At 32.8% G+C, this 27,422-nt stretch overlaps 1 protein-coding gene and 1 long non-coding RNA gene across 3 annotated transcripts in view; both read left to right on the top strand.

Moving 5' to 3' along the window:
- The first annotated feature begins 405 nt into the window (after nucleotides 1-405).
- Nucleotides 406-27,422, top strand: part of LOC145727868 (uncharacterized) — a 55,807-nt gene continuing 28,790 nt past the window's right edge. Inside the window, exons 1-3 of one of the 2 annotated variants that reach the window (XM_081977714.1) lie at nucleotides 406-1,043; nucleotides 25,151-25,359; nucleotides 27,133-27,416. In XM_081977714.1, coding sequence (XP_081833840.1) covers nucleotides 1,010-1,043; nucleotides 25,151-25,359; nucleotides 27,133-27,416 — 527 coding nt within the window. In that variant the 5' untranslated portion in view covers nucleotides 406-1,009. The remainder of the gene's footprint in view (nucleotides 1,044-25,150; nucleotides 25,360-27,132; nucleotides 27,417-27,422) is intronic. The other variant, XM_081977716.1, reaches the window with a different exon arrangement.
- LOC145728716 (uncharacterized) lies at nucleotides 4,916-5,602 on the top strand. Its single transcript, XR_014178145.1, has 2 exons — nucleotides 4,916-5,381; nucleotides 5,457-5,602. It is a non-coding gene; the product is annotated as an uncharacterized LOC145728716 (long non-coding RNA).

Raw genomic sequence — 27,422 nt, 5'->3', positions numbered from 1 at the left:
TGCCTACTTATCCGTTCTCTAAACTGTTAAGGAATGAACCAATATCCCTGTAGGAGTAAAAAAAACCTACTTTGCGCAAACTTTTACATATGCAAGAAGAGTAGTATGCAGTAGAATTTTCCCGTATACGTAAAGTATTGTTCCTAACACGTGCGAAAAGTAGTTTTACCGCACTTAAAGTTTGTCCATCTAACTGCTTTTACGTGCGGAAAGTATAACTTTGCGCACTGATGAGGAAAACTACTATATTTTTCCTTAGCTGGGTATTGTAGTATTATAAATTGGAAATATTTTTTTGCTGCCAATGTAATTAAAACATACAAAAATAACCGAATTACAATCACATCGTTTTAGTAGTGTATTTTATTAAACGATAAAAATAATGTTGGTAAGTCAACAATAGTATATTTCATTTAGAGTCCAAGAATATTTTTTAATAAACGATATTTTTCATCATTCTCGTTTGAAAACAATAGTATATTGTACAACAAGGGTGAAAAAGAAAGAAGCGGAGTGCTCAATCTTTTTCACCCTTGTGTACAATACATTATTTTCTCTCTCTCTCTCTCATTCGTAGAAAAAATTAATATAACACCACATATAGGGAAGTTATAAAAAAAGGTTCACAAAAAAGCACTATTTTCTACTTGAAATAACCGCAATTTAAAGCCAAAGGTATATAACTGGCTACGGTTAGGAAGGAAATCCGATAAGACCAGACAAAATTAAATCATCCTTCAGGTCGTACCTTTGACGTAAACTGGTGCCGGCGAAGACAAACACAATGGCGTCCGGGTAACAAATAAGCGCAGTGGTACTTTCCCCCACCCCCCCGCGACCGATTCGGTCGCCCCTCTCCAGAGGGGGCTTGAGTCGAACTGCAGAACCTCGGGTACCCACGTAAGGCTGCGCTCCGATACGCTGGCGATTCGATCAGAGACTGTCACAAACAACAGTTTTTAGTGGAACCCCGACGATAAGTTACCAGTGGGTGATAACAGGGCCAGATATGAAAAATAAGCCAGCTTATCAGCGCGTCTACGGTAAGTCGATAAATTTTTATATGTGTGTATGTTAGATTATTTTATTGTTCGGTTTATTTGCATTAGCTTTGCGTTTTTTTTTTTTAACAATCCTTGATAGGCCGGATCGTGTAGTTTATGTGTGATAAACCCTGAACGGTTTAGATCCTGTTTTTAGCGGATTTTCCGTATGTTTACATTTTTTATCACTTATTTTGTTTTTTACATACATATAGTGCGAACGTATGGAATAAATTCTAAAATTAGTGGTCATTTTTTTCTAAAAACCCTCCGGATATGTTCAATTTCATTTTTTTGGTTGAGCCCAAAAATTATACCATAAATTTTCTAGTCTAGTAGTGTTTTATTCAATTTTTAAGTTTTTTATCAAGAAGCTCTTCATTAAAAACATTCCATAAGGTAAATAATTAATATTAATATAATTATAAATCATTTCAAAAAGCCGGTCAAACTGAAGACAATTATGTATGCACAATTTTAAACTTTATAATAAAAAATAAAACTAAACTTAAAAGATAAAAAAATATGATAAATGCCAGTCGTATAGGGGACCACTTGTGGAAAAAGTCTGAATATTGTTTTTGGAATTTCTTTTCAATTATTAAATATGTCAGGATTTTTCACCACAGTAAACTAAGTAGAGACTGTGGTTGAGTGTAAACCGTTTCCTGTTTAGTAAAACCGCAAATAATGCCGCCACACGTTATCAACTTTCTGAACATATATTTTTTTTTTAATTAACGTAAACACGTGTAACTTTATTTAACAACTTACTTTTGAAACAAACTGTTTATCAGTGATCTAAAGTTTAGAAAAAAAAATATCATTGGTATGTACTTTTATTCAAATATGACCACTCTTCAAGACAGTGAAACAAAGCAAAATTTCATATATTTTAAAAAATTTGTGGCCTCACTAAAGTATAGGATTGATGGTTTGTTGGTTTAGGCCAAAAGATGCTTCGTCCAATATACAGGGTGGGAACTTTCAAGGTGACCCCATCATTGGGATATTGGAAATGGCAATAGTTACAGGGTTCGTTAAATGGAGAAAAAGTTGCGCCATTTAGTGTCCGTTCAGAATGTGTCTTAAAATCCAAGATATCTGCAGGGGGTATCGAATTATTACAAAATTACTAAAACCTGTAATTTTTTTTAATTATGTCACTAACCGTTGACATTAGAATTAATTGTCGAATACCAAAAATGCATGGTATCTTTTAGCCCATTGTATGACATAACGGAGATAATTAGAGAAAAATTAGGACCTAGGGGGCGCCACTTTTGTTTTTCTTATGGGCTCATAATATGGCTTTTCTCCTCTTTTATAAAAGGGTTTAGCATTCTAAATTTATAGTCAAACTCCTACAATAAAATATCATCTTGTTTCCAAATAACCGATCCGACCAATTTGAGATCCTCTTTAGATCAATACGAGAAAATTATATGGTAAAGGCAAGGAGTTAAAGTGTATACAAATTGATTGTAATTATAAATTGTATATAGTAGTAGTTATATTTACCTAGTTATTTATTATACAACATAGCTGTGAAGCAGCACAAAACAAAAAAAAATGAAAGAAATAATTTGAATTTCTAAAAGTAAATTTCTGTGGACTGACACAAAATGCTGCCAAAATATTATTTTTTATTTCCATATTATTATATTTCCGCTAAGAATTATTATTGTTCAAATATTGCAAAATACGCTTCTTTGTGGAGGTAAAAGACGTAGTTTAAGTCCGCTACAGAAACCTTCGGACACCCTGTACATACAATGACTAATATTTTATTTAACGGTTTTGCCTAATATGAGACAAAAGAGATCGATAAGCTAACTTATCTTTGCCTCGCATTGTAATGAGATTAGCTAAACCTTAATGATTTTTGAAATTGTTTATCTTTTGTCAATGAAGTTTTTATCAATGGGAACAGAAAATATGAAGAAAGCGTTGTTGCTATTGACTGTGATAGGAAAGTTTTAATTGTCAAAATCTGTTTCTACATTCCTATGCTAGTTTCTTATAAACCTAGAAAGGTATACAAAAAAAACAAACAACTTTAAATACGAATTTTAACGAAATTAAATCTAAACGAGAGCTGTTACTTTTTTGGAAAATCATCCCCCTACCAAGTTTTCTTATAATTATAGTATCAAATATCCGTAATTTTTTGCAATTTGCAGTAATTTTACAGGGTGTTTTTTTCCAGTTTTTTCTAAATAACTATTACGTAATTGCGATATTGAGCTACTTAGAGCCTACATTGTTAAGCCTATTAAATAACGTTATTTTTATTTACAGGTTTTTTTTTGACATCCTGTATCTTTGAAATATAATGCGTAATTTATGTCAAAGGTTTACCACTTAAACTTTCTACTAGTACTTAATACATTTTCTGTTTATTATATTTGGGTTCGACATAATGTTCAATACATTAAATCTGTTGACTGTTAAATGTACCTAACTATTCTTAAAAATTGTTTTTTTATGTAGAAGGTAAACCACAAGAAGTCATAGAATTGTAGTTAACTTTTATAGCTTTTCTTTAGAGTTTAGCACTTTGTTTGCGTTTTCAGTTCTTCAAGTAACTTAGAGCTATCTTAATTAATCGTTTTTAATGCTGGTCAAATTTTTAGTGATATAGCTGTGATTTTAAATGCTGTATGTAAGTATTTTTTTTTCTTGATTTTTTGCTGGGATTGCAGGATATCTCAATTATTTATTAAGTTAGAGCCATAGGTTTTCGTAATACATAATACAGTGGGTTTTTAAAAGTCAGCATTTTGGTACTTTTTATGTAGTTTCGTCTAATAAACGTATAAACTAAAGTTTTTTTATGGGATACCCTGTATATTTTACATATTTTGATGACGCTAAATGTGCCTTTTCCAATAACAGAAGAAGTGTTTTGAAATAAAGACAAAATTTGATTTTTTGATTCTTAATCATGGTAGGTCGTTTAAACAACACTAAAGTCGTTTTAGTCATAAGGTCGTAAATGATGAAGTCTTCTTAATAAGAAATATTCAATTCGGTTTAACTATCTCAAGAAAAAATGCACAACAAATGCACAATCTTTCCTATGATTATTACATTGCTAACATACCACTGCAATTAAAAATAAAAATCCAAAGTAACATCTTTTTCTATAAGTATCATTATTAAGGAACAGTGGCAGAAATTCTAATTCTAAAAAACATTTCTTTGAAAGACTCTGCCAGATAATTATGTAATACACATCATTCTGCTTCATATTGTTTGTTGCATAGCATGTGTCGTTGAATTGAGTTGCATTCATTGTCCTGCTCATTAGGCTTTGTCTTTGTCTAGAATTTGTTTTAACTGTAATCTGAACAAAGTCAGGTTTTATGGAACTTATTACCTTACTTAACCACCAAATCTCTCGACAGAAATCAAATACTTTCCACCTGAGTATGTAATATACTATTCCTCCCCGTTACGTTATGTTTAACGCCACCAGTAAAAGTTATGTGGAGTTATGACACTTTCTTGGCAAATTGACAAACATATCCTAAACTGCCTTTTTTGTGCTCTGAAGATTTAACAGAAATCAGTTTTCCAATTGCTTCGGTACTTTTTACTAAAATGCATGCAATTTTCATCTTAACAGAAAGTGTTAACTAAGTTAAATCAACTGAATGGTTAACAAGTTGTACCAGTTTCTGTACAAAACATATACAGGGGTGTTAAAAGCTCAACCAGAAAAAGTAAGAATTACTATTTATTTACTACTTACAGTGAAATGCAATTAAAGTACTTATCTAAAAATTACAGTAAACATCATCCAGACTTGTACTTAAATAAGCTATTTCCTGGACTTGTAACGTAAATTGCCATTACGTTACGTTCAGGCTTAGTTTCTCTGGCAAATTCAATGAGTTTACGACCTGACGCTTTGGGTCAGTTTTACTGCCTTCTCCCGACAACTAGTAGAAAGTTACAAAAAAACCATACTGATTTTACAAGCTCTTGTATAGATAAGTTAAGTTAGCACCATTGACAGAACAAATGCAGCGGGAGTGAAACTAGGCGTACTTTTCTGGTTTCTGCCCCTCTGTACCTTAATAAAAATGTAATAACCTATTGGCGATTTATGACATCTGAGGGTGCTATTTTATTTTTGAGCGGTTGTTTCTTCAAATTGATTCACTCTATTTTAATAATTTTGTTGAGGATTTGAAGGTATTTTCTACCTGAAAACATTCAGTTTAAACAAAAAGACAGATGTCAATGTGACTCAAACTTTATTCAAATAATCGCCAACTTAATGGCTGTTACCATAAGAACTTGAAGTAGTACCAAGCTAAAATAACCATAGTAAGATTATTTTTTCAATATACAAAATAAGCCTTTGAGTTAAGTTAAGTTTTCACGTGTTTGACTTCTCTACAGATTGCTGTAAAAGTCAACAGATGTCAATGTGGTTTAAATTTGCTTGGAATAATCATTAACTTAATGGCTTTTGACATAAGAAGTTGAGGTGGTACCAAGCTATGTTCTTTGTATGTTTTTTCTTCAATAAATGAATGTATGAACAATGTCTTTTAATTAAGAAGTTTTGCACGTTTTTGATTTCTCTACAGATTACTGTAAAACTCAGATGTCATTGTGATTCAAATTTGAAAAATGTTATTGGACCTAATAGGTTTTGCTATTCAAACTGAAAATAGTGCCAAGCAAAAATGGTCAATAATAAGACGTAAAACAAGTTGTGGTATAATTAATTTTGATAAGGTTTACATGTTTTGTCCTCCAGGATCTTAAATGTACAGAATTATAAAGTGTAGTACATGATTTAAGCGATGTAAAATCATTATAAGAAATGATATTTAGCAAGAAGCAGCACCCTGTAAACCTTTTATTGTAATGACTTTATGACAAACTTGCTGCACTCCTATGAACAACAACCTCACTTAAACTAATTCTATCGTATGCTTCCTCTACATTTCCTTGAAGAAATATTAAAACTATTTCATTTATAAAAATCCACTTAAATATCGAAAGTCGTTTATTATGTGTACATTCGAAAAAGTTCTTGTGTTCATTAAATGTTTGAGCGAGATAAGAGCAAAGTCTGATAAAGGTCAAAAGGCTACCCAGCGACAATATTAATAACCATAAATTCATCCGTTTACTTTAGTCTTTCAATATTTTGTTGTTTAAGCAAACAATTTAAATTTGTTGTAATGCGTTCGAAGAGACGGGCTTTCCGTAACTATTTACGAAATAAAGGAATTGAATAATCACTGCGTTGGATCGTGATATTACACTGATAATCCTGGCACAAGTTAATGTTACAGAAATGAGTTCAGACTGTTCTACAACAACCGGAATTTATTTCAAACGATTTAATTCGACTGGCACATATTTTCCTAATATGGTATCCCTTGTTTTAAGAAGATCGAGATGTTAATTGGCAAGGTCAATTAATATTGTGTAATAATAAATGAATAGTTTCATATTTTTAGCCAATTTAAGGTCAGGAACGTGCTTTTAAGCTACGTTCCAAATATGTTAGATGTGATTTATATCATCGTCGAAAAAGCGTTGGTGGTGTGCGTTTTAATAACGATTTAATAATAACTTCTACTGATTATATCCTGCGAACAGTGTCAAATGTATGCGAACAGGAAAACAGTGTCAAATTGGTTGAACTGGATAACTCGCTCTACTTGGACCCTCTCTAGCAGCCAAACTCTAAAACCAACTAACCAACTTTTATACGTCGATGAAAATGTTTTATGGATATCCATCCAAAGTCGTAACAAATTGTACCAAACAAGAGTTAAGGTCAAAGCAACAGGTGTCAAAATTGTTGGTACAGAACAATTCAAGAAAATGGAGTTTCTGGTCTCCAAAATAGATTTTGTGGAATATCTCTAACCTAGTAGAGATACAAAAAACTGTGAGGCTGAAAATTGTGGGAAAAAGGTCATGAAAATTGATTATGAACTAAAAAAAACCGACAAATTTCACTGTACAAAGCAGTAGAGACTATTAGAGATCAATATTTCAACTGAATGATTTATTAAAAGTTTGATAAGATTCTGATAAATGGTTGAAAATAAAATAGTATACAAACCACGGTGAAAAGTTTAATTTCTATCCGGCGAACTACCTAATTTCTCGACAGAAAGCAAACACTTTCCACCTGAATATGTAATATTAATATACTATTATTAAGTCAATATAATTTTCCAGAGGTATTTTACTGCTAAAAAAACTATTCAAAACAATGTACATCTAAGTAAAAGAACACAAAACTTGTTATTTCGTTTGCCAATTGCCAATACGCTAAGTGAAATATGTAGTATAATTGTTAAAGTTTGCAGTCAAATATGGCTACTAACAAGGTCAAAACTGGTGGTTTGCTATATTTTATAAACAACTTGTGCTTTACTATATAATTTGCTCTATGAGTTAGTTTTTAATTTTACGGTTTTACGTAGATGATTTATGATTGCCGGTCGTGCGTATTTTTTGTTAGATAGACACTTCAAGTGGCTGAAAAACGTAATACGTAATACTCAAGTTGACGTACGTATTTCGGGATTTTGCGTTTATGTTAAAATTAATAGAAAAGTCAATATAAATGGTACAAATAATAGCAAAAAACCCTGGTTCTGTCACGAAGTTAAAGAGCTTTCACAACAGAAAAAGAAATCCTACCTCATATACAGGAGGTCTCCAACTTGTTGCCCCAAAGTGAGAAACAGAATCAACGCCAGAATCAAAGCCATAAAACGAGATTACTGGGCAAAATTTACAAGCGATATGGAGCACAGAAGAAAGTCTGGAAGATGCTCAAGAACAGGAAAAAGCCAATAAACGAGTTTGTGCAAACAAAAGGAGTCCACCAAAGATGAATGGGAAAATATTTCAGGGACTCTATAACACCGGAGAAGCCACAAGAAGAGGTAATGGCAAAAATAAAAAAATTAAAAAACCGAAAAGCTGCCGGGACAGACCTCATCCCAAACGAACTTCTGAAATATGCCGGACCTGGAGTGGCCAGCTGTGACAAATGCCAAAAATGTAAGGAAAGCAACTCGAAGCGGAGTGGGCTTCTGTAAACTCCAGCTCAGGCTCAGAGGTTTGAAGTGTTGGCCCTACCTGTTTGGACCTCTACCCGAATCAAACAAAGGTTATCGCTGGATCTTCATAATTGAAGACCATGCCAGCCGTTGGCTAGAAATCTTCCCATTAAGGAACGCCCCCGCAGAGAGTTGTGTCAAAACTTTAATAGAGGAAGTCATATTCCGCTATGGAGTGCCTCGTCGAATAATAAGCGACAATGGATCACAATTCTCCATCTCAATAATGCAACATACAGCGCATTGTTTGGGGTTTGAACAGAATTTGATAATGAATACTGCGGTATGCCAAGCCACAAATTATACTCAAAATCTTGCATTCAGACTTGTTGCCCCAAGGAAACAGCTTTCATGCATTTTATGGTCATTTCCCTAAAAAAGTGCCATCTCCTTCGGATCGGTTACTTTTTGTCAAATAACCATAAAATTCATTCAAGCTGTTTCTAGGGCAACAACCTTCATGCATGATTTTCGGCAACTTTACATGCACTTCTACAGCTCCAACTGCTGTTCACGCAAAATTAATCCATTCGGCTCCTCCTCACATTACACTCCAAAGCAGCTACAACTTCTTCTGAAAAACTTGCTCGGATGTACGTTTATGTTGACTGTAAAATAAACGGTTTTAAAGTTTAGCGAACGGAAATTAATTTACACAATTTGCAAGCGTTGTTCTGGCATAAGAAGATTCATGCAAAAATGGCAACTTACTGAGCAGAAATCAACTTTCACCGGTCATATTGACTGACAACAGTTGGAAATCCTGTGAAATGATTCGGAATTTTTTTTTCCTTTTATGTCAGACGGAATTCCCAACAAGCAAAACAAAATAACTGATAGGTGGCATCAAATCATATTGTTTTTTGGCTTATCTCCGTTTTGGTGCAAAGAATAAAAAACCCGTTTTAAGTGTCAATTACTGTTCAATGTACATGCTGTTAACTGTCAAATAAAAACTTTTTAAGTTTTTTTATGAGAATAAAAATGAGACTCTTTTTCATAATTTTTTCTTCATTAAACTTTATCAAAAAGTTTTAACAAAATAAGTTAGACAATTTTTTAACTAGCCAGTTACCTCACCTAATTTTTTTTAACGGTCAGCATCTTTCTCAAGGTAAGTCTTAATAGTGCAGTACCATCCAAACAATCAACAAAACGCAGGGTCACTGCAAACGGCTCAATGTTTACTCGCACACGTGAAACACTATGGCGGGCATTGTTAAGGAATACGAAGTGGAAACTCAACTCGACCCTGTTTATGGTTATTTATTAGGCTGCTATGTGAGATTTCCGTTGACTTTGTCAACAGCTGAGATGAACTCTTTTATTGGACACTTGTTTGTTTTTTGTCAACAATTACCTTTTATGGTTCACCTGTTTAAATTTCGTCCACAGTCCATTCTAGAATTTCAGCTGTATAAGTCAGAAATGTGGGAAAGGATTTCTTATGGCACATTCTTTTTACATACACAGGGTGTCTCTACAGAAAGGTCATAAGTTTAATTAAGACTTATCTGGTAAAAAAAAATCTCTTAAATACATACAAAGCAATTAATAAAGAAGATGCAGGTGTTAAACAATTTGTTTTTAAAATAACAACTTTTATACTCTGTCTTTGACTGTTTCTATTTTTATAGCTAAAATAATATTTAAAAGTAGTAGTCCATATTCTTACAGTAAAGGTCTTCACCACATATCAACGCTAATAAAATCAAAACATTCGAAAAAGTTAGGTTAGGTTAAATATAGTTAAATTAGTAGTCAAAATTCAGGCAAACTTAAAAAATTACATACAAATAGTAGATTTTGACTTGAGAATCAAAAGTAAGTTATCCTGTATACTGGAAAACATATTCTTTTACGGCGTTTCCGCTTGGCAAGTTTAGTGCTAAACTAATGTAAATGTATGCTGCTCTATCAAATGACATTAGTACAGGATGTCCGGATTTAGAATGTTTTGACTGACAGTTTAGATAGACAAAAACTAGTAACACTAGTATACATGTCTAGAGGTCGATTTTTGAGAAAAGATTAATGGCAAAAACCGTATTTCGATATCTTGTCAGTTTGCGGCGCTAGAGGGCTTTTTCAAATTTTGCCCAAAATTTTCAAAAATCGAGATCTAGACATGTTTTTTCCTATCTAGTCGGGAAATGGAGCTTTCCTGCCAGAAACAGACTAAATCCAAACACTCTGTACAACAGTATACTAATACACTGGTTTTGCACTAAACCTGCCAATCGAAAACGCCATTAGAAATCAAAGTTGACATGTCTGAGAGTTTATTTCTTATTTTACCAAAACTCGTACTTAAAGGTTTGACCTTAGCTGTGGGCCACCCTGTATAAGAGTCTTTTTAGTAGTTCCTTATCGCAATTTGGAAATATCACAGCAATATTGAATGTAGGGAATAAATAAGTCATTAAATGTATTGAACGCCTAAGACCAGAAGCGTAGTGCAAAACTACTAAAGAAACCATTGTTCCATTTTAATGGTCATTGGTGCACATAGAATGCATTTATGTTGATTTTAACCTTGAACGGCTGTTAAACTTTGTGACTTGTGCTGAACGTGAATATAATTGGAGGCACATTGCTTGAAATTCAAAATAAAATTTACAATTTACAAGAGTGAAAACTGTAATACTTTTACAAACACAAACTAAAGTTTTTCTTTTTAGAAATGCTTTTGATTATCCAACATCGAATACAGTTTTTGAAGAGGTTTAGTTAGGGACCTGCAACAAACTGAGGATAGCCATGGTTATATTAGGTCTGTTCGCAGAGGCAATCTCTGACTGGTTTCCAACTCAGAAACAGTAAATGTCAAGTTTCATTGGTTGAATGTTCACGTGAGTAAGACGTTTTCTGACTTGTGGTCAATGAATGTATCTATTTCTCTGATTACTAGTTGGAGATTCCCTCTGCGAACAGACCTTATATATATTATATGATTACAATCATATCAGTCTTTTATGAATTTTAACCAAATTTTTTTCAGATATCATTGGAAGTAGTAGGAAAATCGAAATTTTTAAAACGGTATTCGGTTTAACTTTAAATTGAGCAACTTTGCCCCTTAAACTTTCTCGTATCTCTTATCCTTTCCGAGATCCCAATGGTGAGGGTCGAATATGAATTACCTTGTATAGAACCTCGATAAGTGTTGCTTGCATCATTTCCGGACACCCTATATAATACAAAAATAGGTAAATAGCTAATATAAATGTATTTTTCGACGACTGACTTTGAAAGTACCTCATGTACGCTTTCATTTCAAAGCAGAAAGTGGTTATTCGCCGCACGTGCGCAGAAAGTGAATTATTTTCTGCTCTAGAGCGTTTTCGCTTTCTACTAACAATCTACTCACCAACTTTTTCGGCGTTTCCATAAGCTTGTTTTTTCCTTTTCATAAAAACTGCGGCTATTAAAAACCAAAATAATTCTTGGCAACCTACTGCTAACCGTAGTAGCCGATTCGTATTAGTGTCAATATTTGTTTATTGCAAATTTAGGAAAAAAATATGCATTAATAACCGACCGCTAGACTAACCAAGTGCGAAATCCACCAATATTGTAAAGTAAACAAAGAAAAAAGGCGGCAACTGTGCTTTAACCTCATAATTGAAGGAACATTGAATGACATCTGAAGTTGACGTACATACTGTCAAGTATCAGAGCCGCTTTCCAGCCGACATTTCGTCAAAGCGCCAAACCCCACGCATGAAGCGCAAATTTTCGAAACAGGAACTCGCAGCCTGGAACTGTCTTTTTGCGGTTTTGCGTCAAGGATTCGTGCCAGTGTCACTTTTGTCGTTAAACTTTTTAAATTAACTACAAATTTTCAGTGCTGTTTTTTTAAGTTTAAGTGAAATTATTTACAGATGTTAAGGTAGATTTTTAAGATTCAACTATGGATGAAGAAAAGTTGAGAATTAAAAAAATTAAAGTGTTTTTAACTAACCTCCTGCGATATTCTGATTATAATCGGCTATTGGCATACTGCAGTTGTGCAATTTGCCTTCTGTGTCTTCCAATTGCAGGATCACCTCACTTTCCAAATTACCACAATCCATATTATTTAATGTTTTAACTCAGAAGTGCAGAAACCAAAACAATTATTTCGTGTTTAACCTCAAACAACAATGACTTGTGCTTGAAGCCCAAATATTGCGGGTGGTGCACCAGGGGAAAGGGGGGAAGGCGTTTGCGTACCAAGCTCACGTCTAAAAATGCGAACTGGGAACGCACATCGGAAAAAGTTTGGTGCACATATGCTCGTTAATGTGCATAAAATGGTCGGCTGGAAAGCGGCTCTGATACTTGACAGTATGTACGTCAACTTCAGATGTCATTCAATGTTATCCTCTGTGAATTATGCGGCATTGCCAGACGGTTTTTTTTTTTTCGTTATTAATTATTAATACTTCAACTAATTTTTATTGTTTTTAATCATAAAAATATGTTTGGTAGCCTAAACATCCGATTAGTATAGGTGGCAAAGCTTGTTTTTATAAATTGTAACTAATTGTTCTGCATTGTTAATAGTACAACTCATTGTGGAACAGTGTAACAGCTATTTAAGACTATATTTGACAACATTGCAGAAGGTAAATTGTGGTTCCTCTACCAAATCATTGTAAATTTTTGGATCTGTATCGGAGTTTTTTCTATAGAAGCCGTAATCTATATGCAAAAAAAATTTGGTGACCAAACTCGTGGATGCTTAATGTTTACAAGACCCTTTTTAAGAAAAAAAGGAGCATTTTAGTTAATTGTTGTAGGTTCGAGCACTTTGACAGTTGGACCGAAAATCCAAACAGTCTAGCGCAAATTCCTACTTTATCAACTGTGCGATAAAACGCTATAAACTCAACCATATAATAATAAATAAACGATAAAGCCGTGTGATAAGTTATCACCTTAGTGTTGTTTTGGTGCATTCTACCAGCTTTATAGCGACTCAGTCGTTTCCTGATTCCGGAACGTGTTGGGTTACTGGAGTAAGTGTGTTTCTCAGGTAAATGGTAGTGGAAGTACGAGTGAAACCGGTTATAGCCTGTGTTGTATTTAAGTGCAGTGTATCGCGACCAAACCAAATAAGGTAAATTATTTAAACCCATAATAAACAACATTAAATCATCAAACAAGTATATCGACAGAATCAAATTTCTTATTATTATCTTTGGCGTATTTGCTGAATCAAGCAAAATAATAAGCACGTTATCGTTACTGAAGAAAAACAGCAGAATTCCTATTTAAATTTATTAAAACCGTACTGGAAACATGTCGCTCGTAAAGCAATAACAACGTGCCGTATGCATCAGACATTATTCATACTTTGCGATAAGCTGACCTATTAAACAAAGCGCTTTACTGCAAGGCAAAAACCTAATTTGTTCAACCTGCTACTGTATTGCACGCATGCTTGTAACCTTCACTGATCTTTAAAATAAATGTATTATTTTGTAGGAAGAAAGATTCAAGTATAAAAAACAAAAACAAAAGTCATCACCAAAAGCTGTCAGACAAATATTGAAAATATTAACGAAACCAATCGTTAACAATGCAAACATAGAAATTGCAATTTTGGGCTACTTTGTTGCAAATCCAACTGAATAAAGACATCCAATGTACACAAAAGTTGGTCAGACTTTTGTGTACAATCCAAATATGTAATAATATACAGAGTGTTCTTTTTAAAATAAAACTTCCGGTGTAACCGAAAATGCCACCAGCTTCACAACTGTATAGTGTCCCAAATTCGTCTGAATGTGCGATTAAAACACCGTACTCTACTAACTCACTCTACAGGGTGTGCCAATTTAGCAATAAATGTCTTCTTCATGTCTTGCTGTCTAGGAATCCAGGAATAAGGTTCTAAAGGCACTCTCTAAGTGTAAACATTAAACATTTATTCCAACATTTTGCTACGATTTAATGTGGGGTGTTCATCATTGATGATTAGTGCAAAACTAGTGTATTGCCTCTCTGTTGCAGTGATTTGTAATAGATACTCAATATGAAAAGTTTGATTATTGATTTTAATTTATTGCATATTTTAAAGGCAAATTTTTTAATATAATAACCAACTAACTTGTTTCAGTAAGTTGATGTTTAAATTTTATTTCCTTATATTTTTATAACAGATATCCTATACAGGCCCAACTTTGTCGCAATTTAATCGACCTGGGTCCTTCCTAATTCTTGAAACCAGGGATCGGAATTGATAGAATGTGACAGGAACAGCTGACGGGATCCTGTCACATTCTGCAGACCTTTCTCTTGATTACTCCCTTCCTTCAAGAATACGCACCTTGGTATCTCTTCTGGGTTTTCTTCAATGGTGAGGCGGTTTTTAGTTGAAAAACGAAAACAACTTTTTAGAGGAAAATTAAACAAAAAGGTTAGATGTTTATCACATTCGAAAAATTTACCATACTATTGCATCGTTACGTCATCCTATTTTTATTTGATTTTTAGCATATATACTGGTTCACATGGTCACAAAGGCAAAACTCCTAACACTACAATTTTGTGTGATTGACCCAGCTGCTTCCTATCAATTTAAAATATATAAGTGATTTCTCCGATAAAAAAAAATAATGAATTATGACTTAAAAAAATCAAATCGACCTGCTTCTAACTTTTCTCGATTTTTATAGTCCAAGTCGAATCGATCCGAGCCTATATAGCGACCGTCAGCAAACTCATATTTCAAAGAGTCATAAATTCCTGATACGACATGGAAATTATGTCAACCAGTGGCAGGGCCCACTACCATTTAACGGTTCCGGGTTTCGTATTGCAAAAGGAGAAAAAATCAAGCTCAGTCAGTCACCTAGCACAGCGTAACAGGTCCATTGTTCTGACCGGAACGTTTCCTTATTGACTTGCCGTAATTTTGTGTTTACAGGTGGTTTCCGTCAAATGACCTTTTGAGAAACGACACAGAAAGCAAAATATTTAGCTAGGCTTTGCCACATATTAAATAAGTCGTCTAGTTTAGATATTTAGTCTTTATTTTGGCAAAGAATTACCTAAAAATAGTTGGTTGTTAGTTGCACCTTTTTTTTGAGCTTGTGTACGGAGTGTCCTAGGACGAAAGACTTCGATATAAAGAAAATTAGTCTTCTAATCAAGTAAAATGTTGTGGCACTTGTAATATTAATAATAATTTAATAACCAACTACACACAAATATTTAAAATTGAACACCCTGTATACTATTATATTTTTAAATACTCCCAATTATTTAGGGTCTCATGTATGTATCTTAACCTATGTCTATATTTAACTGCTGAGATAATCACGTTTGAAGTTTGGCAGGCGAAATTTTGTTGTAAAATTTTTGGACATCTGTCAAAATTAAAAATATTGTCATGTGAGGAGTGTATTCAAAAAGTTAAGATAGGAACATGGAAACCGTTTTGCTTTATCTCAATCTGGTGCGGAGCGACAAATTGTTTAGTTATTTTTATGGCACTCCAATGTAAAAATGTAATTTAACCTTGAAATCGAAAAAAAGTGGTTTAATGGGTAATTATTTATCAAAAAAGGTGAAGCAGAAATGAACAAGGATGATAAGCCAGCGACAGGTATTATAGAGGACATGACTGATGAAGCCAACAAGCAGAAACAACTTGACGCCGACCTATCATCCTTGTTCATTTCTGATTCACCTTTTTTTGCTTTTAATAAATTACATTTTTCCTATTCAGTTTGATACCTTTAATTGTTGGGAGTATTTAAAAACATAATATACTGGATGTTCCATTTTAAACAATCAAATTGGTACCTCTTTCGGTATAATCAGAAGTGTTAAAACATTGAATATGTTTTAGTTGGATTAAGTATGCTTTTTTACTATACAGAGTGTTCAGTTTAAAATTATATACAGGCCGACTGTTTATACAGGGTTAACCACCCAAACCGTTTAAAAGTTTATTAGGATCCAATCTAAATAGAAACTTAAAATTTTGGAATTTTTTCAAAAAATTTGATGAGTGCTATGTTTTAATAATATTTTCATCTTTCTGTCACTTCCGGTTTAACCGGAAGTTGATGACAACTTGCTTATTTTAATTGGAATACCTTATATGGTATTGTATTTTTGATTAGTCCTATCGATTTCAAATATTTTTTATGTATTATCACCTATATGTATACGTTTGAAAAATGAATGAGATAGAGCATAACGGCTTGCATGTTTTTATCTTAACTTTTTGAGAACTATTATTTCGTAATATTTTTAATTTTGACTGAATTTGCCTGAATCCGATTTCATAATCGACCCTCCTTTTGTTTTTTTTTTTGACATGTTTTGATTTTTTGAAATAAAACACACAATAATATTTTTCTGATTTCAAATATATAAGAGACATGTCACGTGACTTTGGTAATCCCATTTTGAAGCTTGCAACGCTGTATAGGCCAGTTGACAGTTGTCAAAACAGTCACGTGACCATACAAATTGTTTAAACTGTCATAATTTGCTAAATCAAATTTAGACAGTTGTGAAAGCTAAGCATGATGTTGATAATGTCATTCTAAACTTGAAAATTTATTAAATTAAATTTAGATAGTTGGAAAAACTTAAATTGTAAAGAGACACACCATGTGAATTTGATAATGCACTTTTGAGCTTGCTAATATTAGTCAAAAAATTAAATTGTTTTAGTATTCATAGCAACAATACTGTTACGTTTGACAACTACAATTTATATTTTTAAAAAGTAACCACCTTAGATATTATTTTGTTTAGATATATTTGAAATCAGAAAAAATGTTTTTTCGATTGATCAAATAAAATACAGGGTGATCTATTTAAAGTAAGCAAACATGTGGCAAAAATTAAGCAAATTATTCATGCCAGTTTTGATATTAGACTCAGTCAGATCAAAACTAGAACTAAATCATCAAAACTAAAATCATGAGACGCTTGCTTTCGACCCATGATTTCGGATCTAAACGCATTATGATCTAAAAATCACATGACAGCATGATTATAAAATCACATGAAGGTCACGTGACTTTTGAATCATAACGCGTTTGGATCCGAAATCACAAACCGAAAGAAAACAGCTGTAAAGTTTTTCTCTATTTTCGGAGTAACTGGAACTGTAAATTCCTCTTCTCCTTCATATGCACTAAACATTTTTTGTATTACTTACAAATGTGCAATTTTTGCATAGCAATTAAAATTGAAATATGTAAAGAATAATTCAATTTTATGGCAAGCGCCGTCGTTAAGCTTTTCTTTTTCCAGTGCCCTTGATGGCTATATTACCTCGTAAAACTAAAGAATACTTATCTGAATGTTGATTAATGGGTTTACTGCTCAATGTGTGACCTTTCTGGCTAGACATTCGGGATTAGGGCTTCAAGTTTATCGGAGGAACGATTATGTTTCCGATATCGTATCATCCGTTTATCCCATAAATATTTAGATATATGATCCGTTTTTAAAAAAAGCCGTTTGCAGGTACTTGAAACACTGATTAAACCGATTTTATGGACCAAATTAATGATAGTTTTGAAAGGTTAACTAAACGATGTGTTGAAGGCTTAAATAGGTTTGTTTTTTTTTAAGAAACACAGTTTTTATGAGGGGTTTCAAAAGTGGTTAAGTGTGAAATTTTGAGTGAGCCTACAAATCGGCAAACAGTCCTAAATACACTAGGCCGAGCGAGATCAATCGTCCACGCGACATCCACAATTATTGACATAATGTGCCCCAAGTTTTTGGGCAATATTTACCTACAAGGACGACGGATTTGCGGTTTGAATTCGAAACTAGTTTGTTGTTTTAGTCAATATTTTTGGGGTTTTCTGAGTCGGCACTTTAAGGATGATCAACTGCCAATGCACGTGCAAATATTTTTAATCCGACCCGAAACAAATATTCAGTTTTATGTCAAACTTTTTGATGTTTTGGGTGAAAGTACCACAAAAGACACTTTATTTTCTATACAGCGCCAACGTGAGTTTTTTTTATGTTTCAAAGCTTTATTTCAAAAGCATTTAGAAACATGATTATAAATTTTAAGAAAGTAAGAAGTACTTTTACTTAGTTTGACATTTTTGTTACTTTACCCAAGCAAAAATTCGTACTCATACGTACTTTTAAAGTAAAATTCAATCACAAAATGAATTATATTATATTCTATTTACCAGTTTGACAAAAATTTCAAACAAATATGAAGTAGAAGTCTATTTATCTCTCTTAGTGAAGGTGTTTGAATTCCAGAAGGAGGGAATAACACACAGACTGCTTTACTATAACAACTATAACAACGTTATAGTGGAGAGGACTGCATGTTATTCCTCTTCAGGTATTCCACAAAAATATTTAAAACCGTTTTCAAAATATCTAAAATTGTATCTACAACTTGCGTTGTGTTCATCATTCTATTGATAAAAGATGAAAATTAAAAAAAATAATAAATTTAAAAAGCTTTCAAATTTTATTTTTTATTTTTAAAACCTTACCATTTCTAAACGAAGCGACAGATTTTGATGCGGTTTGGACTATCATTAACCAAAACTCAAAAAACAGAGTTAAATGTACCGCCACTGTACTATACAGGGTGCAAAAAAGTGAAATTTTGAAGTAGTCCCCAATTGATTATTTTTTTTTTTTGGTTGGTTACAACATAAGAAAGTGTTGCTTAGGTAAATATCTCGGGGACGTTGACCGATCCCCAATTAACATCCTGTGACTCAAGGAATATCGATTTATCCAAAAAATGCGACATAGCAGTGCTCAATCTTGAATTAAGACAGTAGCTTTCAACTGTCATCTTAGGTCACGTATAGGTCCCATATTATGTGTAGCATAATTTTAACTCAACTCCCTTGACCGATAGAATCATTCAGGGTGATTAGAGACTGTTAAAAGGAAGAACGACTTGTGCAAACAATTTCAAGTTTCACTCACTGTCGCTGGATTGAAATGAAAATATGGGGCTTGTCCTGAAAAGTACTCAGATTATGTAACAGATAATGTTGTACAACGGCATTTGCATGATAGATACAAACTTGCTAATATGGCTTAACTCAAGATTGAACAGTGTTATATCCATCTTCCGGAAAAATCGATATTTCTTCGGACACATGACGTTAATTAAGAAATGCCCAAAAACGTACCGATGTAATACCCTAGACAACAAGTTACTATGTAAGAAAAAAGTTAAAATTATTTATTAGTAAAGTAGCTGTAATTTAATACTTTTCATTTTTTGCACACGATCTTGTCCCACTTTGATTGTCTCTAGCCACCCTCTATTGGTCATGGGGTTGCTTTAAAAAATATGTAATGGAATTAAAATTAATGTTTGGGATACTGTTTGGCTTCAAACCGAGGTCAAATTGAACAATTAATTTAAAAAATGCTTCTTGTATACTTAACTTTCTTGATATAAAGTTAATATTCAGATTTTGACCACCCTGGTTACTTTCTACGCCAAATTTTACCTGCTATTTGCCCTGTCAGTATCAAAAACACCTATACCATATAGACGGGAGTATGGAAAGATAAAATCTTTTCGAAAAAAGATGATTTTTTGCTAATTGGGTACTAAAGACACACTCGTCAAGTTTTACATCTGTAGTTCCAAAATAACATGGGCTTAAAAATTTAACACGTGAAATCCTATGTTGCGCGTTAAAAAAACGCACTGTATAACACAGTTTACCTTACCTTTTTTAAACTACTTTGCAGAAGTAATTGGTATATCAAGTACTATTTAAATTTTGTTGCAACTGATAATTGAATTACTTGCTACATTTTGTAGTTTGTAATAGTAATTCAATTACTTTGATGCATGTTTAAGTGTATAGTCTGTGACTATTAAACTAAAATTAATTTTGAATATATCACTTGTGAAGTTGAATGCCATCCCTTAACTACAAACAAAAGAACTTATGTGATGTGGTTACTCTTTGCCGATATCAGTAAAAAGCATCGATGCTCGGTGCAGTTTAGGGGCGTTAAACTTGGCACAGATAAAAAGGACAAATTTTGACGTGTCAGCAAATATGGTGCATTGTCGATAAAACGAGGAGTATGTCATTGTTTATTTATGGTTGACGATTGTTATCAGATTGTGGTTATCCTGTCTTGCAGGCGACGGACTTCCTGGACTGGGTTGTTTGATAAGCTGCACCCATCCAGCCAATCGAATGCGTATATTTATGTAAAATGTGTTTTTTTGTTTATTGCTTTAAAGCAGACATATTTATTAGTTACTATTATTTACCAAATTATTATACATTCAATTAGTTTACTCTTTGTTACCGTTTCTTGGATTCAAACTGATTTTGATTGGTTTGTGCTACTGATGTTTTGTGTGTCCGTATCTTAATGATAAATTAAACCTCAGAAAAATAATGTCAATGACCGATGTATTTTCTGCACACGAAAGTGATTCTTAGGGCATTTGTGCTTGCGTTATGACTTTGACTGACTGCAGACATCAGTTTCAATTTATATAGCTTGGCTTATGTTGTCGTTCAAATAAACCACCATAAGTAGATTAATGCAAATTTTTGGTAGAAAACTAAAGTGTATAAAAACTTCTCATTTTATCATACCGCAGTTATTTCATCATTGCGGTATGTTTTGCTGTTGTACATCAATCAGAATAAACCACACATATTTAACTCCCAGAATCTAAAATTAACCGAGAACATGTTTGTTTCAAGAATTGTGGTCAAGTACAAGCTTCCATATTACGCTTCATAATTTGTAGGAATATTAAGTGTTGGAATTGGACACATTTATTTTATCCAAGTTTATTCCTCATATAAATTCATGAACTTCAAGTCAAAAGCTGTCAATAAAAACACCTTCACCAACGAAGAGAATGTAGTATTTAGATCCCTATATAGCTATTTGTACTTGTTTTTGTTGTATTTTTGATATTTTAATTTGAAAATTTAAAAACATCCTGGATACCCATATAATGGTTTCTACAGCTTTGACTGTTCCGGAACTGACCGTATAGGTAAATTCTCTGAAGTTTTTACTACTAAATTAGTTATTACTTAGATTCTGTCAGTGAGTTGTTTTTGAAACCTGCAGGAAATGAAATATTTAAACCTTCTAAAAATTACTTTTACAACAAATGTGTCAAAAATGTCAAAATTTTCAGTGAAAATCTGCCTAGTTCCTAAATTTGTTTAGTAACAGATCAAAAATTCTCACTTCTTATGGCGAAGCCCATTAGGATAGTTCAAGCAAATTTGAACCATAATAAAGCTGTATGGGACTTGGAAATTAAGTCTTTGATTAAACCTTCTATAGATCATATTCACAACAACCCTTATGTGTCAAAATTGTGAAAATTCTTAATGAATAAATGCCTAGTTTCTTAGTTTGTTTCGTAAAAAATAAAATCATTAAGTCCATTTTTGCTTCAAACTATTGGCAGTTCTTATGACAAAATTCATTAAGATTGTGGCTTATGTCAAACACATTAGAACTATAATTGTATTTGTTGTTTTTGCTGTAATAAAATTTCATTAAAACTTCTAAAGATAACTTTCACAAAATCCACAAATTTGTCAAAAATGTGAAAATTTTCTTTAAAAAAATGCAGAATGACTTATTTCGAAGAATGTCATTTGTATCCAACTATTCTCAGTTATTATGGCAAAATCGATTAAAATAGCTTATTAATTAGCTTCTTTAAGCAAATTTGAACCATAATAAAGCTATTTTGGACCTGGAAGAAATTAATAATTTATTTAAACCCTCTAAAGATAACTTTTTCAATAATCTAGAGATGTCAGAAATGTGAAAATTCTTTTTGAAAAAATGTTTTATAGTTTTTAAATTTGTTTACCAACAAATAAGATTGGTCCATTTTTGTCTCAAACTATTTTCAGTTCTCATGTCAAAACCCAAAAGTAGTGGCTTATTTCAAGAAAATTTGAACCACTTTTTTGAGATCTGGAAGAAATGAAATATTGTTCGAAGTGTTAGCAACATGCAAAACTTGCGGACCAAACAAGTTGGATGAAAATAGTACCAGTCTTATTTCTTATACAACAAAACAATTAACGTGTGTAACGTAAAATTGTTTGAAGGTAACATACAATTTGGTTTTACACTGATAAGATTCGTTCTTGAAACTACTTTATGAATAGATTGGTCAATTTCTTTGCATCAAACTGTAAAACCTGCTTTAATCGCAAAATATCACATCAGATACCGCTATAATACCAGAATTCCAATGTTTAGTCATAGCACAGTGTCATACAGGGTTATTTATGTTATTTGACACGGAAAGTTGTCAGTGTACTAATTTGAATCATTGTTTCTGTGACTGAACTTTATTTCTGTCATTGACCTAGTAAACCGACTTTCTTTGCCAAAACTTTTTTCTTTATTTGTATCAATTGTTGTAATGTCATCTTTGTTTTAATCCAAAGCACTAATAAGCAATAATTTCCTGTAATAACATTCCACACACGTGTATCAGTATTTATTTCGTTCAATGTGAACTAAAATCACAAGAGAAGTGAAATTAAATTCGATCCAGTTGGAATCAAATGAAAGCAAAGCTCGACCCGAAAGGTCAAGAAAGCGCTACTGCTTGGTCTTTGCTTACGTAACCAATCGACTTGACTGATTTATATCTTTGCGGTTATCCAGCGATTTTAGAAATAACAAATGAGATTATTGAGCTTTTAAGAAAATATCCAATTATAAACGGATTGCAGGGCTAATTAGCTGCCCAGTTTCGTAAGAGTTATTGAAGTGACGCAGCGTTAAATCAGTGAAACCATATCGATCCTAACGCATTCACCAATACTACAAACCACCCAAATAAATATGGGAATTATGGTTACATGATGACAGCGCATTCAATTTCCCACGCGTATAACCCATAAAAGTAGTAGTGTTTGTGATAAAGTTCGTTCATACCAATATAAAATGTAAAATTTGTGATAACGCACCTTTCGTGCGACAGTGACCTGCCTCAACTTCGATAACGGCTTCATGTTTATGGGATACAATATCACTGCATATATGCAAGTCTAAAATTACCCAAACACGGTGATACATGTGTTTTGAAATGACAAAATCTCTAAAGATTAGCTAAGACGTCAGACTTTATATTTTTATTAATTTAGGGTGGAAAAAGTGATCGTTTAACTAAATACTCGTTACTTCTAGAAAATTTTACTTGTGTTTTATATGATTTATATCAATGACCTGCACAGTCTTGATGAATCAGTGCCATTGTTTCAGTACAGAAATCAAAATATAAATAAACACTATTTGTTCTCACATGGAATTTTTTACATAATCTGCTTAAGAAAATAATGAGAAGAAATCTTGTACAGCTCAATTGAAGCAAATGATCCCACAAAAAATGTCTGATTAAACTGTTGTTGATGTCCAATCTTCAGGACGCTAAAGTTCTTCTCTGTTCGTTCTACTAAAGTACAATATTTTTGTAAACACAATGTTCTAAACACTTAAACTTTATTTACTTGGTGGCTTATCAATATATTCCAGATACGTAATTAGCATTTCTGTTGGCAACCCCGTATTCAAAAATATTATAACATCATGTATTGTTCATCTTTTACGTCTTCTTGATAACTCTTGCAGCAATTGAAGATTCTGAAATTAGACTCATATACACCTGTTATCCTTGTGTTTCTTTGCAGTTTTTGGAAAGTATATCCCATGGATGTTGAGAGCAAAATTGCCTTCTTTCACTCTTGTTTATGAAAAATTAATCTTCCTCCAAGTTACCTCTTTTACTTTTTTTTATAGCTTTTTAAGCAATGAAGATACGATAAATTGGATTTAAACTCATATAGGTACCCTAGCATTTTTGTGTTTTTTTGCATTTTTTGGGAAGTAACTTCTATAGACCTTGAGAACAGAATTGCCCCCTTCACTCTAGTAGGTATACGTAGAACTATATATTTCCTACAACTTTCCGTTTTTACGCATTTTTGATTTGGTTGGAATTATATTTATAATACACTAGCACTCTTGTTCAATTATCACAATTTTTGGGAAGTATTTTCAATGAATTTTGCGAGTTAAATGCTCCTGTCTCTTTTCAATCTTGTATATGAAGAATTAAATTTCCTACAACTTTTCTCTTTTACATTTACAATTAAACTCGTATACAGTGTCATTCTTGTGTTTTTTTGCAGTTTTTAAGAAGTATCTTCCATAGACTTTTGAAGAAAATTTCTTGCTGATAGTTAAATTTCTGCAACTTTCCTCTTACGTTTTCTTGGTAGCTCTTGAAGCAAAAAAGAAATGATAAGTTGAAATTCAGTTTACATTTTTGGAAATTTCTTGGAAATTTGACTCAAAAATGTTATTTTAACCATGCACAAACCACAGTTTATAACTAACAATTTTTTAATTGAACTTTGTCATGTTGAATTTGGCAAAAATGAAACAAAATCCAGATTAAAATACTAATAACGTATATGATATGAACAAATAAATGAGCAATCACCTAATTCAAAACCTTAATTAACCTGTCTATTACATTGGTTATGTCATACTGTTTATATTTTGGTTTTATCATAGATCACAGGTGTTGTAATAAAGCGTTCATATTGTAATTATCTGATATGATTTCTATGTTAATTATGTGTAATAATGAATTTTATAACTGGTTAGTTTATTTTTACGTGCACTAAACAAAAATGTCTAAATGAGAAAAAAGTAAAACGCAAAAAAGTACAGTTGGCCAAAACATACAAAGTACCATAAATTTACTGTCTAAATAGTATAATTATTGTGGTAGTACTAAAATAAGTAAATAACTTTTAGCAATGGTAATAACTTATAGGTATATAATTTTTCACAAATACAAGGTGTTTCAAATTCAAACAAAAATTATTCAAACTTTTTTCTAAATAAAAAAATGTTCTCATACCACTTATGCGCTAATGTAGAATTTAATTACTCATGACATACAGAATAAATAAAAAAATAATATTTTAGAGGGACAGTATGGGGAAGATCAGCAACAACTGGCAACGTCGTACAGTCCCGCCTCCCAACGAGAAGGGGCGGACCTATCGCCTCATTCGCAGGCTGCCACACCCCCACTCGAGTTTGCGACGTACCAGCCGACTGAAATCGAAGATAATTACCATAGAATTAATCTGATACCAGAAGAACACGGAAATGGGTTTTATCGCTTTGATGAGGTAGGAATAGTTTTAATAAGCGTCGCAAGAGCGCGCTACGTGTAAATAGTGGTTAGCAAGTCCGACTATAGATAGCGCTATTACTATGTTTACTATTTAATACAATAAACAAACACAAGATAGAATGCATTGCATGGAAATCTCCGAAACCGTAAGAGATAGGAAGTCGGTTAAATTAGAAAAAAGCGGAGATATAGAAAAAAAAGCTTTTTTGGAAGTTATTTTAAATCATATCAAAAAAGAGAAAATTCTTTCTCACGCCACCTTTCTGAGTTCTACTTTTTAATAGAGAATTCATCAATGTATAACAATATGAATTGTACTGGTTATTACGTAAAAAAAAACATTTTTTTATAAATTATGCCTATTTTACATGTAAATTATGTTAATAAAAAAACAGCATAGTAGGTCAAATTTTAGACGTCTATCTGTCAACTTGAGGAGTATGTGTCATTTTTAAAACTTACTGAAACGAGAATCAAAAAAGTTTATAATAAATGTTCAAAAGGGTAACCATTATTATCTAAAAATTGAATTGTTGAAATTACAATCATGGATACTAGATCTTGAGTTATTAAATTAAATGTTTCGGTAACTGCTCTCAAAAGTTGGTCTTCAGTGTCAAAATGGTGAACGTAAACTTGGTTTTTAATGTAACCCCTAAAGAAGAAGGCGAGTGGTGTCAAGTCTGGCGATCGTGCTGGCCCGGAAACGTGAGCATAAGTTCCTATCGATCTTTCTGGAAACCGTTGAGACAGGTACTCTCGAAGTTGTAAGCAGGAGTTCCGTCTTGTGGGAACCAGCAATTTTGTAGATTTTCTTTTTAGTGGCAGAATACCTAAACTTTCTTGTAATTGATCTTTTAATAAGATAAGGTAACGTTCTGCAGTTAAAATCTGGTGGAAAGTATAAAAGGTCCCAATATCCGTGTTCCAAAAATACTACACCCCACGTTATTAAAGCCAAATCTTACTTGTTATGCAGGTGACACTAATCTTCTTGTAGGGAATAGAGAATTGAGATTTGATCACAGTAGGAATTCGGTAATAGAGTAATTCAGTGATTCTCAGTAAATAAACTTTTGCTTACTAATGATAAAACAAAAGTCATGCTATTCAGGACTACACAATCAAAAACAGAAAGACCGCAGTTTTTACCTCTTGGCAATGGCAGAGGTTGCATAGAACAAAATTCTTGGAACTTATTAATTTCTGAACTGGGATGAACATATGCAAAGGCTGATACATAGACTTGCCATACATTATGGAATAAGTGTTACATCTAAATACCTGTAGCATACAAATAGTATACGACTTGGTACTGTGCAAACTTCGAGTCCGTTCTCTCTGCTCAAAAGCGCGCTATAAGAATTATACTAAAAATGGCCTTTAAGAAATCTTCAGAAGAAAATTTAGGTTGACTATTAACAGTTTTAAGAGAGTACAAAAGTAGTATATTTTTAATCTTGAACCGTTCCATACTTGTAACACGAGCACAGATGTAAATTGTCCTCCTGTTCACAGATTAACTTTTGATTAGAAAGAAGTTTTGTATATAGGTATGTGCTTAAAATGCTCTAGTAAAGAATAACCTCTTTTAGGTGTGGTAAGAAAGATGTAATAGAATGATTTTTTAAATAAGTTTTTGTTTATCAGCTTAGATATGCTTATACATTGGACCACCTATCGACGTCTACATTCTTAATTTTATGTAATTGGAAATAAAGATAATTATTATTATATAACAAACTTTGAAAACTTGTGATGTTTTTAGGTCCATATCGAAGAACCAGATCCTGGAACAACGTTGCTACAACTTGGAACCACACAAGGGCACATCTCAAATGGAACGTCTCCTCAACAAAGTGGAACTCCTAGTCCAAGTTCACCAAGTCGGGAAATGACGGCTTACTCCAATATAGGAGTGTCGCAGGGAGTAGCTGAGGACTCTGGTTCCATTATGCCATCTGGTGCTCAGCTAACGCAGCTTACTACGCACATTAGTTACACGGGAGGGGGACTAGAAGGACCGAACATCTCTAGTGGAGCTTTGGCCAGGTCAGT

The sequence above is a fragment of the Ips typographus genome, linkage group LG4, assembly GCF_016097725.1.
Source record: "Ips typographus isolate SLU linkage group LG4, UJ_Ityp_2.0, whole genome shotgun sequence".
Classification (NCBI taxonomy): domain Eukaryota; kingdom Metazoa; phylum Arthropoda; class Insecta; order Coleoptera; family Curculionidae; genus Ips; species Ips typographus.
This window is presented reverse-complemented; position numbering and strand designations above follow the sequence as displayed.